This window comes from Centroberyx affinis, unplaced genomic scaffold, assembly GCF_046629955.1.
Source record: "Centroberyx affinis isolate AG114_WGS23_722 - 3 ecotype Tasmania unplaced genomic scaffold, CSIRO-AGI_Caff_v1 ptg000519l_1, whole genome shotgun sequence".
NCBI lineage: Eukaryota > Metazoa > Chordata > Actinopteri > Beryciformes > Berycidae > Centroberyx > Centroberyx affinis.
Genome location: NW_027279168.1, coordinates 182,204 through 199,083, shown reverse-complemented (window position 1 = coordinate 199,083; position 16,880 = coordinate 182,204). Strand labels below are relative to the sequence as shown.

Below are 16,880 nucleotides of genomic sequence, written 5' to 3'. Positions count from 1 at the left end.
TGTACCGCTGAGTTGTATAACAACATGTTTGATGGATCCCTTAATCTGATGCTGGCGAGTGGGTGGGTGCCGAGCTGTTGATTCCACTAGACACCACTAGTCTCCTTCCCTCCTCTCCTCTGCTGCCTCCTCATTCCCTTGTTCCCTAGTCCCTTGCCTGCTCACTACTTATATGCATGTAGATAAGATCTGCTTGCCACTAACCTCGAACCCACACTAACCCACACAATCTTCAGTCAAACTAATCATCAGAAACTTGTTCAGAGTTGCTCAGTGGATCATTCTCTACCATCGTGTGTCACAATATTAGCTTTTACATGTCAGTGGCATGTTTGTGTATATTATGCTGAATGCTATGTTCATACACTACTTTCAGTGTAACGGGAGCGTCCGGTATAGTGGTTTGTAGCTGTGTCTCTATAGGCCCAGCCTGGTTGACCTGTCTTGATGCCTCCACCACAGGTATGAGCCAGCAGGCAGACGGAGGGTTTGGAGGTCCTGGCACGCCCCAGAGCCCCCTGCTTTCCCCCCGCATGACCCATGCCCAGTCCCCCATGATGCAGCAGGGCCAGGGCAACGCAGCTTTCCAGGGCTCCCCCGACATGAATGGTTGGCCACAGGGCAACATGGGAGGGAACAGGTGAGATGGCCAGCCAGAGCTCAAGCACTAAATCACTATACCCAGTTTTTCAGACCTAGGCAGAAGTAGTTGATGTATTTGGGGAAAGAAATGGAGTGCTTGGTTAAGTTATCTTTCAATGTGTCACTTGTCTGGCAAGTTAAATCAAGCACACCTTAGGTGGTTCAAATACTTGACACTGTTTGAAAATATATCTTCTACCCAAATCTGCAGGTAAACAGTGAAAATAATCTGCTCAGAGTCAAATAGAATTCCATCCAAAGCTCTACTTTACTTTGTGCTCCTAAAGGAATTTTTCTGTTTCCATAATGAAGTGTTTGATCCTACCTCTCTTGATCAACTTCTTTTGTCTTTCCTCCTCTCTCCCCCAGTATGTTCTCGCAGCAGCAGGCATCACCCCAGTTCACCCAGCAGAATAACAGCAACATGTACAACGGCAACGGCATGAACCTCAACAATGTCTCCATGGCCACCAACATGGCGACCAGCAGCATGGGCCAGATGGCCGGACAGATGAGTGTCACGTCTATGGCTTCAGGGCCCTCACCCGGCATGCCCTCCATGGGACAAGAACAGGTGAATACCAGGCTTTACTTAGCAGAAACACAACCAATCCAGACACAGAAATACTCATAACAGTGTAAGAATTATCTGAAAATGCGTTGCGTTTCCCTCGGAGAGACTATGCCTGGCTAGTGTTGTTTTCAAGCATTTCAAAGCTAGATATTTCTTACCATGGTTAGACCAGATTAGAGGTCTTCTAGTGGACTAATGATGTCATGAGGGGAGACCTTGACATTGGCGGGATGCTGATTTAAAACTCAGACACTTTTAGAGTTCAAGCCTAAGAGGTGCTTTCAGGTTAACAAAATGGAACTCATAGGATTTTACACGATAAACAACCACGCCGGGGGTCCCAGAACAACTAAATGCCTTTCTTTACGTCTCCCCACTCCAAGCCGCACATGTATGTATTTGCCTTATCGTAAGACCTTAAGTGTCTGGGTACATTTATTGAACAGCCCCGCTAGTGAATAATTTACTCTCAGTAGTTTACGTAACTCCTCTAGCCAGAGTTCTCGTACTTGACTTGAACTTAGAGGACAATGATGTAATTAGCATTGGGCACTTTAGAACCAGACCAATTAGCTCATTTAGACGTTACTGGATATGTTCAAAAGCTGGCCTGTCTGCACTGTGGACTTCTTGTGACTCAAATCTGACAAACTAGTGCCCACACACAGCTACACACCAGCATACAAATTACATAATCTTTGGTTTGGCAAATTGGCAAGCCATACTAACACATGCACACAGTAAATTATAGTATCTGGGAAAATATTTTTGCTTTGTCAGCATTCCATTACTGGTGAGTGTGATTAATTTCATGTCAACCAAGTTAATCATTCTTCTTTTGTCTCATTAGTATTGTTAGTTTGGTATGTGGAATGCACTGTTGCTGCCTCTGATGCTTTTAAGCCCAATAAAGGGCCATGAATATTTAACCAAGGTGCTGCTGTTTGATTGTCTGCACTTCAGACTGTTATAAGGGACTAGTATATCTGTCACTTGATTTATTCCCCTTCCTAGTGTATAGAAATATATTAGCACTTACATTATTTCAATTATTTACCCTTTGGCCATTAGTGCAGGCCTAGTTGATTTATTGACTTGTTTAGGTCTGATGGTGTATCCCAAGATAGTTTCTAATTGTTTGTTTGTGTTTTGCGCATGTGATTTACTCTGCAAGTTCATCAGGTTTTGCACCCGGCTGACCCGTTGAATTGTGCACATATTAACGCATTAGTTAACGGTTGAATGTGATGTGGAAAATGTCTCTTTCTCTCCACAGAAATACTGTTGACCCTCGTGGAGTATTCAGCCTGAACCTCAGTGATCTGCCGGTCCAAGGAGCGCGTCGGCCCTTTTTGACTCTACAACCACCCAACCGACCGACGGCCCCTTGAACCAGCCAGGCCGTGCCCTCCCTGACCCGTCTCCCCAGCCCACCCCTGCCGTCCGTCCCGGCCGGGCCTCTTCGCCCCAGCCGCGGAGGAGCCGGGCCCCGGACGGACGCAGGAGGGGTGGTGTGGGCTGGGGGAGGACCGCGGATCTCTGTCCAACACGCCTAACCCTCCTGGAGGAGCGCCTCGCGATGAGCCAGTCTGTCTGCCTGTCCAGCTGCATTCACCGTAGTGTGACTTACTGTAGGCCTCCCAGTGGGGGACACTGACTTAAGGGGGCAGCAGTGGGCGGGATCCCTCGTTCTGATGAATGTATTCCTCTCAGTGGACAACGGCCATTTACAATCTCATCTCAAAAAATGATGTACACTGATTTTTTTCTTTTTTTTCTTTCTTTCTTTTTTTTTCTCCTTGCCCCTCTCACACTTTTGTGATTTCCCCGGATAGTTTGAAAATGGCAGCAAAGACTCCAAGTTATGTTCTCGATTATGGATGGAGCTCAAACACTCAGCCGGTTTTGCCTTTTTGCTGTTCTTTTTTTTTATTATTATTTTCAGTTGTTTTTTTTTTCCTGATGAGTGAGAATAAAGATGTAGATTGAGGATATGGTTGAAAAAAACTGATCTTGAAAAACACTGCAGAAGAATGGTTTGAGTGGAATGGTGATTTGTATGATTAGACTAATTTAGTCAAGAGGTTTATAGTGTATTAAATTAAGTTTTATTTTTCTGTATAGATTCATTTTAATTATTGTAGATGATTCTTTATCCTAGTAGCAATGAGAAAAAATATTTCTAAAGTGGTTAAAAGTGTGGAAGAGGCACTTTTTTATAATTTTAACAGTAATGGTTGTATTCTTTCTGAAAAGATTCTTCTATTAACCTGAATTATGGATTATACTTTGGTCCTGTAGTTTCAGAAAAAGATGTCAAAATCACATATGGTTTAAAAAAAAAAATGGATTACAGAGAGATTGTACATACCAATAAGTAAAACATTTTCTTTCCTATTTATTTTATTCCTTAGGGTTGTGGTTCTCCCCCTGTCTGGTCATAGCTGCGTCTTGGAGCAGAGCAGTGTGTTGTATTTTATTTTATTTTTTTCCTGTTTGTTTGGGAAGTGGAGTGGGAGCCTTCATCTTCTGGTACGATGCAGACAGGGGTGGGGGTGGGGGGATGGGGAGAGACCAGTAAGGGTTGTAGGGGGGTGTGCTGTGTATACAGTGTACAGATTATCGCTTGCTTCTCTGCCTTTAGCGTAGAACACCACAAAAAAAAGGAAAAAAAAAAACCAACAGGACAAATTCAACACAGCCATACATAACTCAAAAAATAAACAGAAGTGTGCTTTCTATGTTGTCTGGAGTGAAAAACCGCTTCATACAAGCTGCTAGGTGCAAACTGTTCTGGTGTGATGTAAACAAGCAATAACGATTACTTGAGAATCTTTTGGGTTGTTTTTTTGTTTTTGTTTTTGTAATTTTTGTACAGTTTCCTGAAGAAAGACACATTTTTGCTCCACGTTTGGATGCAGTATTAAACACAGATAGTTTTTTATTGCAGTTTGTACCAAGAAAGTCTACATCCACACGCACGTTCCTATTAGATTATGCAGCGCTGGCCGAGGCCCGGAGAGGGGAGTAGTTGGTGATCGTGGGCTCTGATCCGCCTATTGACACATGCCCTCTCCGCCTCCAGCCGTTCTTCTATAGCAGAGGTCAGAGTTAAGACTGCACGGTTCACAAGACCCGCTCTGACAGACACTTAGCCATATTTTATGACCTCAGGCAGTTAGTACAACTATAAAGTGTTCAATAACGACATGCTATTCTTTTACCCCACTAGGGTTTGACCTCCTTCACAAGATCAAAAGCAAGTCATCTTCTCTAACCTCAAAAGTACATTTTCCTCAAAAAAAAAAGAAAACTTTTGATATGAACTATTTTAACCCAGGACAGACTTGGAGCAAGCCAAATAACCCTCGCCTTTCAATTGGATTTCTGAATTCTACCAGCCTTTTTATTTCATTAGTGCAAGACGACTTGTTGGACAGCGTGTTTTGAGGCCCACAGAAAAACAGGTTCAAAGAAATTTATGATGATGTCACTTCACAGGGTCTGGCGTAGGTGTTGCAGCAGAATTGTACAGGAAGAGAAAGAATCATTCTGAATGTATTGAATGTCATCAAAGGCCTAAGGATCTGACTGATGGTGTTGGTGTAGACCACAACTGGTAATGTCAGTTGATATTGACAGCATGGTGTAGTACAGTCACACCATGCTCTTTTCAGCGTTTGGTAAGAAGTTGCCCCTAGTTGCTTCTTTTTTTAAATTTAGTTTTAGTTGTCATAATACTAAATTTGAAACTTTATCGCAGGTCAACTCTGGGACGAAGGAAGTCTACAGTAACATTTTGGTTGTCTGGATTCCATCATTGAGGTTGTGCTGCAGTTGTTTTGCTGGGAAAGAGATCACACTTTTGATAAATGCTGTTTTGATTGTAAATGCAACAGTCACGAAGAACAAGCATTTTAGAGCCATTTTAGAGAATGATTCACAGCCCTTTGCAAATTTCCAAAGATTGTCAAGATTTTGAAAAGACTTAAAGCCATGTGGTAGCAATGCATTTTTTTAGCATTTATAACTAGGACAGGAGCAAACAAATTCTTTGCCCCTCAAAAAATATCCAGGCTTTGGACCCACTAAACAAAATATTTCTTCTCTTTACTTATGGTTTTGGAGAACTTTAAATGCCCTTTTTGTATTGTCTGCCAATTTCTTAGAGCTAAAATGCAACCTTGAAATGCTAAAAACCCTAGCATAATGCCTTAGATTTCGTCCGTTCTCGTTCTTGTACATTATACCGCTGTCTGTATAAATTTGTATAATGACTCGTGTACAATATTGAATGGGTGCATCATTGCTCAACTCATCTTAGTTGCTGGAGACTTGACTCTCTCATTGCTCAGTTTCTCTGTTCTGTCTGTGTTGGGTTGAAGACTGTGTTATTTCATTTTTTTTCCTCACCGTTTGTTGAGCTATGTATGGAAATCATGATACATAGGGATACTGAAGCAATATGTAATATACTATATGGACTCTCTGGAGAAAGCTTAGTGTTGCGTTTTCCCGAAATGATTTTTTTTCTGCATTGTTCACAGAAATCACACTGTACACCCGCATCGACCTTTGTACCCCTAGTGTGTGTGAGCGTTTTATGCAAAGTTAGATATACAAGAGAAGTTAAAACCACAGTTATGCAAGTTGTGAACTAATATGGCTTCGCTGATGCTATTTGCCTTGTAAATAAAGAATTCTGTTATTGCAACATTTAATTGATTGCCTCTTGCTTATTGTGTGATTTGACATGAAGAAGGTAGGCCTGGTTTTGAGCTCAGTGTGTGTGAACACAACTGACAGACGCAATACATGCCTGTCATTTAATTTTTAACATATGGAAAGGCACGAAGAAACTACGATTTGATTTGAACAAATAGGCTGAAGCCTACTTAAGCCACTAGAAAACTACACTAAATTTTGCGGGTTTTGTTTAACGAATTTACCCTATGAAAAACTATGATAATCCGAATTGAATGAGAGCCTACCATACAAATATCACAGAAAAACTATAAACTATAGGCTATACAATATCCTATAGGAATATTATGGTAGCCTAATGCCATAGCAGATTTAAAAAAATACAATAAAGTTTGATAAGGTCACGTTACAATCACTTTTGAGTAACCCAGACACAAATATAAATACCTATAGGAATATTGTGGTGATTTTTCGTTAAGGTTGCACTCTCTTATCAGTGTAATTTATTGAGGATATTCTTTTAAAAAAAGGCTGTTTTGAATAAATGTTTTAATTCAGCATGTAGATAGGCTTAGCTGAACCATAGTTAACCATCGATTTTGCAGTAGGCATCCTATTATTTACCATTAGAATTATTGCAACGATAGAAATGGAAAAATAAATCTGTGTTATGTTCGACTTTTGATATGCAGTAGTTGCACTTGCCGTCATATCTACCAACAAAACTCCTCTCAGGGTCCCTCTGATAAAATCTTATCAGATGGGGGAGCGAGGGGGGGTTGCTTGACATGGACATGCTTGGGAACCTCTATCAATTATCCTCATTGTACCAGCATATTTGCGTGAGTGCGAGAAGGATATGTAACGGTGTGTGTGTGGGGGGGCGGGGGTTGTTCCTGAGAAAAGGTATTCCTATGGGCTTTGAGATGCATGGGGTTGAGCTGCTGGCTGACCAATAGGAAGAAGGCGCTGGCCTGACTGTATACAGCAGGACGGGCTGTGCGCCCTCAGATGACACAGACAACACACTGACAAGACCCTCTCAACTTCAGACCTGCTGGCTTCATCTGCCTGAAGAATCTGGAGATTTATCTGCTGTGTTTCATTTTACACACGGGAGGTTGTTCAGATTGCAGCCTGTGGACATGACAGAGCCAACTTCACTGTGAAGAATCTCTCCTTTATGAAAATATACAAGGTAAGTTGTTTTTCCAACTAACAAAAATCACTATAATATTGCGGCAATATTTCTACATGAATTTACAGTGCGTCTATGGTGTTCAATACAGAGTTTATCATATCTTATAGTATTTTCATCTCTTAGGCTATCACTGCACTATTCCTATAGAGGCTTAAAGATATTTAACTTTTTTTTTTTTTAATATTTGTATAGTATCCTTCTATAGTTTATTATAGGATAACTAGTTCTCATTCACGTCTTTTCGTCGTGTTTTTTTTTAATAAGAAATTCCTCCTGGAGCAGAAAACTTTTTGAAAACGTTTTGAAATTATACAGGTTAAATCCTTGTTTTATTTTTGTTGTTATTAGGCCTATCAGTTTCCCTATTATTCAGAGAATGCCCTGCTGATGTCTCGTTTGAATCATTGTAATTGTTTAGTCTATAAAACGCTAAGCTTCATTAATGCTGACCTTTGCTGCTGACCCACTGTTCTTTAATTAGTGTCATGACCCTTATTTGTCTCTCTATTTACTGGCTGATTGGGAAACGGTTCCTAAAAACACACGATGTACCAACTACTCATTTAAAGCCATTGATGAACATTTGATGGGTTTCCCCTCAGCTGGAAATATTGCAAAATCGGCTATCCGATTTGACCGCGGACTGCATTATTCAATAGCGATTTGTTCTTTTTTTTTTTTATCAGTAGTAGTCTATTAATTATACTGCTTTTGTGGGCTAATTTTAAAACAGAAGCTATGATACACGGGACAAGTTGTAGTAACCTCAACGAAAAATCCCGATATCATTTCTATAATAGGCCTATTCCTATAGCAACTAATAGTGTGTCTATGTCTACTCAATAGTGAGTTTACAGTGACCTTCTTATGCTTTATGGTATTTTTTTTATCTCCTATGGCATCATTATAAAATTGAAATAATATTTCTATAGGGTGTGACATTTGAATTGCAGGTTATTTTTCTAAAATCAACTGTAGCTGGCTAGCCTAGTTCCGTTTTGTTAGGAAATTTCAAAAGTCAGTTTTCAATTTCAATCAAATTTCGTTCAAAACCACCTCAACTGAAGCACCACTACTGTTCTACTGAAAGTAATCAAATGAATTTAATAGATTCTGAAATTCTTTGAATGTGGCCTAATGTTTTCCTTTTGTTTATTTTCCCTGCATTAAACTTTTATAACCCCCCTCCCCTCCCCTCCTCCTCCTCCCTCTCTCTCTCTCTTTCTCCCTCTCTCCCATATCCACTAAAGAACAGCATCTCTCCTTGAACCACTGCTTCTCCTCCCCGCTGTGATGTCGGTGTCCCTGTCCAGCATCCCCGTCGTACTGAAGGACAAGAGCTACCAGGCCGGCATGCTGAAGGGCAGCCCAGCCCGGGGCTCGGGTTTCTACCCCGCCCCTCTGCCCGGTCACCACTTCATGGACTTATTCCCCGGGACGCACAGCCTCCTCCACCCGCTCAAGTCCCTCGGCCGTCTGGTCTCGGACACCCAGACGTCCCTCCCGCTCAGCTTCCCCGGCGGAGCCCCTCCCTTCCGCGGCCAGGGCGGCCACCACGCCTCGGTCCTCCACGAACACATGTTGAGCGCCTCCGGCATCCCGTACCTGAGCCAGATGCTGCCGGGACACCCTCTTTACGCCAAACCGGAGGAGCTGGCCGCCGTGGTGACCGAGCACGCCGCCGGACCCCTGTCTTCGGACTTCAGCAGCCCGTCCAGTGAAAGGTCCTCCTCCGCTTCTTCCTCCACCATCTCACCGCCCAAAGAGAGTCTGTTTCACCTCCGGGGCGCAGAGTTGACACCGGGAAAAACGCGCACATCGTATAATTTTAGCGAGGACGACTTGTTCACGGTGCTCTACGGTTATTCCCGCAGCCAGGAGCGCAGCGCGGGTCACGCCATATCAGGGGTGGCCCTGCCCGGAAACACAGGTGAGACTACACGTTTCCATGGAGATTCAATGATGAGTTCATTCTTTTACATGAGCGTCAATTGGGTATGGCAAGACATGCACTCGCCATACTTTAGCCCAAATTTGATCTTGTATTTTTATCATGTAATGGAGAGCAAAGATCAAGCAAAAATATCAAAGATCTCCAGAACTCTAGGCTATTCCAAAGCCATATCTAAAAAAAAATAATAAACAAATAAATAAATACACACACACACACACACACACACACACACACACACACACACACACACACACCATAGGCGCAGGACCAGTGTTACCTATAAACTGTGTATGTCTGTGTAAGATCTGGTGGCCTACGTCTAATAATTCATCACATTCATCAAATAATATTTTGTCAGCCATCAATCACTGGTCCATTTCCACCCAGAAATGTAGGCTATTCGGGTTTTGGAGGTTTGGGTGTAGATACCTTAGGGAAGTTAAGAGTTTTATATTCTCTGCTAATTTCTCACATTTGTTTTTATGTGTTTTTTTTCCAGTTTCTGAGAGTCAGATGCTCCCCTTGGACAATGAAACACTTGAACTTCCAGAAGGTAAAGCCCGTATAACTTTCTAGGGCATCTTTAGCTATCTGATTTCATGACGGGGCAGTTATTGATACCTATGCGTTCCTCTGCTGACTGTGTTGCAGGGTTAACCGTCCTCCAGACCGCCTGGGGAAAAGTCTCCCACTGCGGAGTTTTCGCAGACAAAAACAGCATCCAGAAAGCGACGCGGTTCGGACCCTTCCAGGGAAAGCTGGTCAATACCAGCGAGATCAAAACATACGACGACAACACTCTGATGTGGGAGGTAAAGTACTGCACTGGTTCCCAAAGTCATGGTCCGGGGACCCCCAGGGGTCATTGAGGGGGCTCCAGGGGGTCCGCCAGCAAAATGACGAATAATTCAATTTCACTGTAATTTAATTCACTAAATTACCCCGAAAAACAATGTATAAGAATGACTATTGAATGAGCTGAATATTGGTTCCACTCTCACCACTACTATCTTCCCACGCACAGTCATACAATTCAATACTGAGTCAACATCAACAAAAATCTTCCCAAATGACAGTTTATGTTCAATTGCATTCTATTTCTGTTTTTTTCTGTTGCAAACTGTATCCTTGTGCGTAATGTGTGCGTAATAAGTGCGAGATTTGCGTAAAATTAAACGCTCTCTTTTCCTCCCTCCCTCAGGTGTTTGAAAACGGCCGGCTGAGTCATTTTGTGGACGGCAGGGGCGGCTCAGGGAACTGGATGTCCTTGGTGAAGTGTGCCCGCTTCCCAGAGGAGCAGAACCTAATTGCTGTGCAGGTGCAGGGGCAGATCTTCTACGAGGTGTGCAAGGAGATCAGGCCGGGCCAAGAGCTGCTGGTGTGGTATGGGGACTGTTACATGCAGTTCCTCGGCATCCCTCTCACCCTCAAAGACTCCACGGAGGACAACAACGCGGCAGGTCACACTGAAGGTCAGAATTTAACCTTCTGCCACTCAGGTCCTGACTTTAATAACTCCTGCTTAGTCTGTTTTACTTAAAAACTTATTTTTCCTGTATTTTCTCCAGATTCTGGGGAGGGATTCAAGTGTGACCGATGCGGGAAGGTGTTTGCATACAAGTACTACAGAGACAAACATCTGAAATACACTCGCTGCGTGGACCAGGGCGACCGAAAGTTCCCTTGTCACCTCTGCAACAGGTCTTTCGAGAAGAGAGACAGATTGCGCATCCACATCTTACACGTTCACGAGAAGCACAGGCCTCACAAGGTACTGAAATTAAAACAATGCTTGTCCCATTTGCTTTGAGTCAGTTTACCAACATCTTTTATAATGTGAAATTCAGTATATATCCTAGGCCTACATCATAGCAAGATCTAAACATATACAATATTTTTGTTTTGTTTTGGTGGTTGAGATGCCTTATGATGGTCACTGATACAGTACAGGGTCGATGCTGCTTGCAGAAGTTTGAGTGTCGCCCGCCACGGTGCTGAAAGAACAGCTCCCTCCACCGTCAAATTAGGATCGGATGCCTCTCAGTTTCATCAGGCCTCGACAGTGATATAAAACGGTGGTTCTGATCATAAGGCATCACAGCCATCAATATAAACCAAATCAATTGTATTTTTCAGAAAATCTTTAATTCTTGTGTTTTTCCTTAAAAATCCCAAATCATCATATAACTCAGTTTGATTCTCTAGATAAACTCTATTCCCAAAATACAAATGTTGGTAAACAGAGTTGAGGTGGCTTTACCCTCCACCACATCCCTGTATTCTGACATGCAAATGATGAAAAATGAAAAATAATTGAATTAATTTTTACTCATACTAATGTATCATATCGTCTGGTCTGCAGTGCTCGGTGTGTGGAAAGAGTTTCTCCCAGTCGTCCAGCCTCAACAAACACATGCGCGTGCACTCTGGAGAGCGGCCCTACAAGTGTGTCTACTGCAACAAGGTAGGAGGCTCAGATGACAGACGTGATAAACATGTCGTATTGTACAGTATAGAAAGTTTATTGTAGACTGTAGAAAGTCGGAATAGCCTACAAGAAAAGTTATAACAATTTAATATCAAGAGAGAGAAAAGGGGATTTTTCAGCATTGGAATTAATGAGGAGTCTCCTCATGGTGTCTACCTTCCCCTTGTTTCGGGTCGAGTCCTCCCCTCTTCTCCCTCTGGCCGCGGGTCTGTACAGGACCTGTAGGCTACCTGTGCTTCTCCTCATCACTCTGAAGTGTGCGCACATCGTTTAAAACCTGCCTGGTTTCAGCCCGCAGGAGCTCGGCTTCCACCATTTAGGGCTTCCTCATTTCATGGTGCATTTGGCGCGAGCCCCTCATTATTGTTTCTCTCGACGGGCACGCTCCGCGGAGACACTTACATGCTAATTATCGCCAGATGTACACCCACCCTTTTGTCTGCGGGGAGATTCTACTTTTAATTTACGGCTCTCAAAGGAGCAGAAGTTTTTTCGCTCTTTGTTCTCGATATCCTCCCCTGTTTTTATGTACCCGAGGAAGGTTTTGTTTAACCTAATCCTCTTTCTTCTTATCAAGACAATTTAAGCAATAAGCTACGAGACCAGCGGTTCACAGTGAGTTTAGAACAGCTAGGAGGCGTTGTTAGGCGCGGCGCGATTGCTTTAGTAAAAATGCAGAAACACAATATTATAAAATGTTCAAGAGAATGTAAGGCTATTTTCCATCAATAATAGGCTAGTTTAATATAGTTAAAAAGCAATTGTTTCTAAACGACCTGGTCCATAAGTATCGGTAGCCTATGAGATGTGATTCTAGGGTGGCGAATTAATACAGAAATATAGGCGCTTCCAAAGTGACTCAGCCTATCCGAACTAACGACCGGAACTTGTTTTATAAATTGCAGTCAAAATCATGCCACCTATCCGAGAGGAATAGCCTCTATATGCCTATCCTGCCATCAGGATAACTACCCGTTAACTAAATTGTGAATTTAATTAACCAGCCGAAAACTGACATTTTTTCTTGCCTCCTCCCCTGCCAGGCCTTCACGGCTTCCAGTATCCTGCGCACACACATCCGCCAGCACTCCGGAGAGCGGCCCTTCAAGTGTAAGCACTGCGGGAAGGCCTTCGCCTCCCACGCCGCGCACGACAGCCACGTCCGGAGGTCCCACGCCAAGGACAAGCCCCTTCCCTGCAACCTGTGTGGAGTCTCTTTTCAAGACGATCAGGAACTCGCATACCACATGAAAAGTCATAAACGTAAGAAATCATATTTAAGATAATTATAGGCTATAGTCTTCCTAATTGCAAATAGAATTTAGGCTAGTGGACGGCAAACCCACCTAAAGTCTATTTTAACCTATACATTTTATTTGTGGAATAGAGTGTATACATAAGCTATTTGTTATATAGCTTAGTTCAATTTTAATAGCCTAATACCCGGGGGGAAATTGGGTAATCGCAGCAGCAGATATAAGGATATAGATAATAATTGAACGAACAGAGTACTGAAGATAATACAAATAATTATAACGATCAAACATATTGAGAATAACACAACAAAAGGTGCAGTATTTCGTTGACAGATTTACAGGTAGGCATAATTATTTGAGGAATAGAGGTTGCTGATTGGCTGATATGACTCTTTATAATGCAACGGTATCAGCATCAAAATAATGTAGAATAAATTATGTGGGAATAGTATTTTTTTTTTTTTAAAGAAAAAAGATAAACTAATGCTTTCTTTTTATTTTAGCCTATTTTTGTTTTTTAAATATAGCCTAGCTTAATTGATTTGTTTATATTGGTGCTTGTGATTCCTTATGGTGATCACGGTTTTGCCCACCTTTTTTTTAGGCTACCAATAATCACTATTGTTTGTCGCCTATAAAAAATATTGTATGCTGAAAAAGGGATGTCTGTTTTACATTGCGTCCACCATGAAAACTTATGTTTGTTTGTTTGTTTGTTTGTTTTCTTACAGAACGACCACATTTGGAAGGCACGGTGCTTCCAACCCCTCCAGGCAGCGGATCAGTGGAGGAGTCCGTGTTTCCAGCGAAAGACAATCCCAAAATACAGAAACACGCCGGCCAAAACTTTCCTTACACCGGTTTAACAGTTTTAAATCCCGAATATCGACCCTGGAATTAGGCCTGTAAATTCCGTTCAGTAAATCCTAACGAAAAACAACCATATAATCCTATAATAAATTTCAGAAGGATACAATAGAAATTTCACAGACACTATAAGTCCCTATAGGAATATTATGGTGACATTTCGTTAGGTATAATTGCTGCTTATGGGAAAACATGAAGAGGATTTTGTTCTGTAAACTGTATTTAAATAGGCTCATAATTTAAATTGTTATTATGCCATAATGTAGGCATATCTATTTATTTCAATCTGTTGTGTTATGGTGTTTTGTGGCTAAAAGCATTCGATCTGCAGTGGTTTTGTAAACCTGAATGTAATTACACGATTCCGTTAATATTATCATTATTATTATTATTAGGCTATTATTATTATTATTTAAGTGTTAACATTTGGCTATTATTGGTTATTATGCATCATTTATAAATGCTTGAAAAGCAAAGCGAAGCGGTTTTTATCATTGTAGACTTGCTTAGCCTATTTGTATATAAAATAAATATGTTATACTACCTCTTAATTTATAATGTATGATAATGCTTTTTACTGTAATGTAAGGCTGCAAAAGCAATCGAAGGTGTCCGCATTTGTTCGCCATGAGCATCAGCTTTTTCATGATCAACAAATAAAAAAACCCAGAGCATGGACACACGTTTATTGGTTCGTTATTTTGATCTGTGTACGAATTATCTACCATTTCATTCCTATGAGAAGGAATAAGAAGGGTAATTAATGAATAAATTAATTAAAACTTATTTCATCACTTACTATAATTTTACACTTTTACATGGTCTTCTCCAAAAATGAGACATACTGTACACCAGCCCAGTAATCTAGTCAAAAAGTAAGAAGTTAAGTCAATCAAAATATGCATCATGGACTGTAACTGGGTGTGCATGTGTGTGCATTTGTGCATAGTGTGTGTGCACATGTTTTTTGCATATGTCTATGGTGTGTGTGTGTGTGTGTGTGTGTGTGTGTGTGTGGTTGAGCTCGTGCAAACAGCATGAGGTGTGTGCATTTGTGTGCATGCCTGTTTTCATCTGTGTGTCTATGCATGTGCTGTATATGTGTGTTTGTGTACCATGTGATGGATTGGAGCCTGCATGCTCAGTGCTGGCAGCTGAAATGAACAAGCCCCGCTGGACCAAATGAATGACAATACAGTGCAGAGAATGGACCGCTCTGCTCCAGACACAAAGGAGCGTGCCATGACTGACATCTGCTGCCCTCACATTGTCCCACACTGTCACCAACTGGCCCACATGTGTTCTCCTGAGATAGATAGATAGATAGAGAGAGAGAGAGAGTGAGAGAGAGCGAGAGAGAGAGAGAGAGAGAGAGAGAGAGAGAGAGAGGGAGAATGAGAAACTAGCCATTAAAACAAAAACAAAAGTGACAAAGGTCGGTGACAAGTAAGAAAACGAATAATGAATGAACAGTGGAGAACATAGACGGAGTGCCCATTAAGAGATACAACTGTGTGTGTGTGGGGGTGTATGTGTGTGTGTGTGTGTTAATTTGAGGAAAGCCCCAATTGGTATAGTGGTGGTGGCAGCAGCGTGGGGTCTGACAGATGACACAGTGTCCAGTCTTTGTCTCTGTGCTCTGTTATGTCACCTTTAACCTCTGTGGCGTTTCCTCACACCGAGGGCATGTAGACGGGCTCAACCAGGGGCTGACAGTGGTTAACTAGTCGGGAGGAAAGAAAGAAAGAAAGAAAGAAAGAAAGAGATTGGAGACAGTCACAGGCTGCCTCTCCACATGGGACAAAGATTTGTGCCTATGTGATGTAGATGTGATTTTTGTTATTTCTAGTTTAACATCAGATCTGAGTCACATACATGGGGCCAAAGATCAGATTCATTTTCTGTACATGTTGCTGGGATGGCTGCAGGGAGGAGAGGAGTGGAGTCACTCTGGTTTCTCTCCATAACAGATTTAACAGCAGCCTCCGGGGTCAGAGGTCAACCCTCTCACCGAATGTTTAACAGCCTCCTTCTCCCTTCAAATAGCAGAAATATGGATGCTTGAACAAGTGTAGATCAACCTCCAGTGGGCCGGCCCCTCCCACGTATACAACCCCCGAGCCTCCATGAAGGGACTGCTGTGAAAAGAGAGGAAACTCCCCTTTGTGGTCGTCCCGGAGCGGAGGGGTGGAAGGAGAAAACAAAGAAAGAAAGAAAGACAGAAGGAGATAGAGGAGAATGAGCTGCCAGAGCTGAAATACGCTCTCTGAGGCTGTTAGCGAGCGGTGCTAAAAGGCTGGCTTTACAGGCGCCTTTCTGATTGGCTGATTTAAAGGCCGGACGCTCCAGCATGGCAGAATTTTTATCTCGGTCGTTTATACCGATTGATTTCACACTTAACCTCCCCAGCGGCCTCTGGAGAGCCATCCATCAGATTAATCTCTGTATTAATGTGATATTAATGATAGCCTCCCATCCAAGGAGCAGTGGCGTTTTATTGCTTAGGTTCGCTGAGGTTAATTCCCTCTGAGGTGGAAGCAAAGGGCCATAACTCTTTTCAAAACAATGTATGATAGCAGGCTGCAGTGATTTATAACGTCCATCCTGTAAATGTGGCTGCAGATGAATTCAGCGTTGTGATTAATTAGTAATGTGTATTGATATAAAGAGGAGTTTGCCATTGTTGGGTTATGTTTACATTTGGGGGCCACCTGTATGCTTCATGCTCACAATGCACACACACACACACACACACACACACACACACACACACAGGCAATTGCTTGTGTTCATATGGCAGGATAAACAGAGGATGTCTCTTTTCTTCCATTCTCTTCTCTTCTCTTCTCTTCTCCTCTCATCTTCTCTTCTCTTCTCTCCTCTCGTCTTCTCTTCTCTTCTCTCATCTTCTCTTCTCTTCTCTTCTCTCGTCTTCTCTTCTCTTCTTCCTCTCTTCTCCTCTCCTCTCTGTCTGTCTAGTAAGCCAGTGGAGCTGAGTGGTCGAATGCTCTGATCTATTAGTTTCTATTGATTGCCTAATAGCTGTCAGTGTAGTGTGTGTGTATGTGTGTGTGTGTGTGTGTGTGTGTATGGGTGTGTGTGTGTGTGTGTGTGTGTGTATGGGTGTGTGTGTGTGTGTGCTGCAGACAGTGTTATGTTGAGGCTAGCCTCTGTTCCAGACAGGCCTCAGACTC

At 42.3% G+C, this 16,880-nt stretch overlaps 2 protein-coding genes across 4 annotated transcripts in view; both read left to right on the top strand.

The window, feature by feature from the left end:
* Positions 1 to 5,925, top strand: part of ncoa2 (nuclear receptor coactivator 2) — a 61,492-nt gene extending 55,567 nt beyond the window's left edge. For all 3 annotated transcript variants that reach the window (XM_071517763.1, XM_071517764.1, XM_071517762.1), the window contains exons 20-22: positions 463 to 640; positions 1,012 to 1,216; positions 2,493 to 5,925. In XM_071517763.1, coding sequence (XP_071373864.1) covers positions 463 to 640; positions 1,012 to 1,216; positions 2,493 to 2,504 — 395 coding nt within the window. In that variant the 3' untranslated portion in view covers positions 2,505 to 5,925. The remainder of the gene's footprint in view (positions 1 to 462; positions 641 to 1,011; positions 1,217 to 2,492) is intronic.
* Positions 5,926 to 8,414: 2,489 nt separating this feature from the next.
* prdm14 (PR domain containing 14) lies at positions 8,415 to 13,720 on the top strand. The gene is made up of 8 exons (XM_071517769.1): positions 8,415 to 9,051; positions 9,575 to 9,628; positions 9,727 to 9,887; positions 10,277 to 10,547; positions 10,644 to 10,846; positions 11,438 to 11,539; positions 12,607 to 12,826; positions 13,551 to 13,720. The coding sequence occupies exons 1-8, from the start codon at positions 8,415 to 8,417 to the stop codon at positions 13,718 to 13,720; spliced, it is 1,818 nt and encodes a 605-aa protein (XP_071373870.1).
* Positions 13,721 to 16,880: the final 3,160 nt, after the last annotated feature.

Coding starts and splice junctions, on each gene's coding strand:
- prdm14 (XM_071517769.1), top strand. CDS start 8,415: ATGTCGGTGTCCCTGTCCAGCATCCCCGTCGTACTGAAGGACAAGAGC. Junction 9,052..9,574: donor GGCCCTGCCCGGAAACACAG/GTGAGACTACAC, acceptor TTTTTTTTCCAG/TTTCTGAGAGTCAGATGCTC. Junction 10,548..10,643: donor CGCGGCAGGTCACACTGAAG/GTCAGAATTTAA, acceptor TATTTTCTCCAG/ATTCTGGGGAGGGATTCAAG.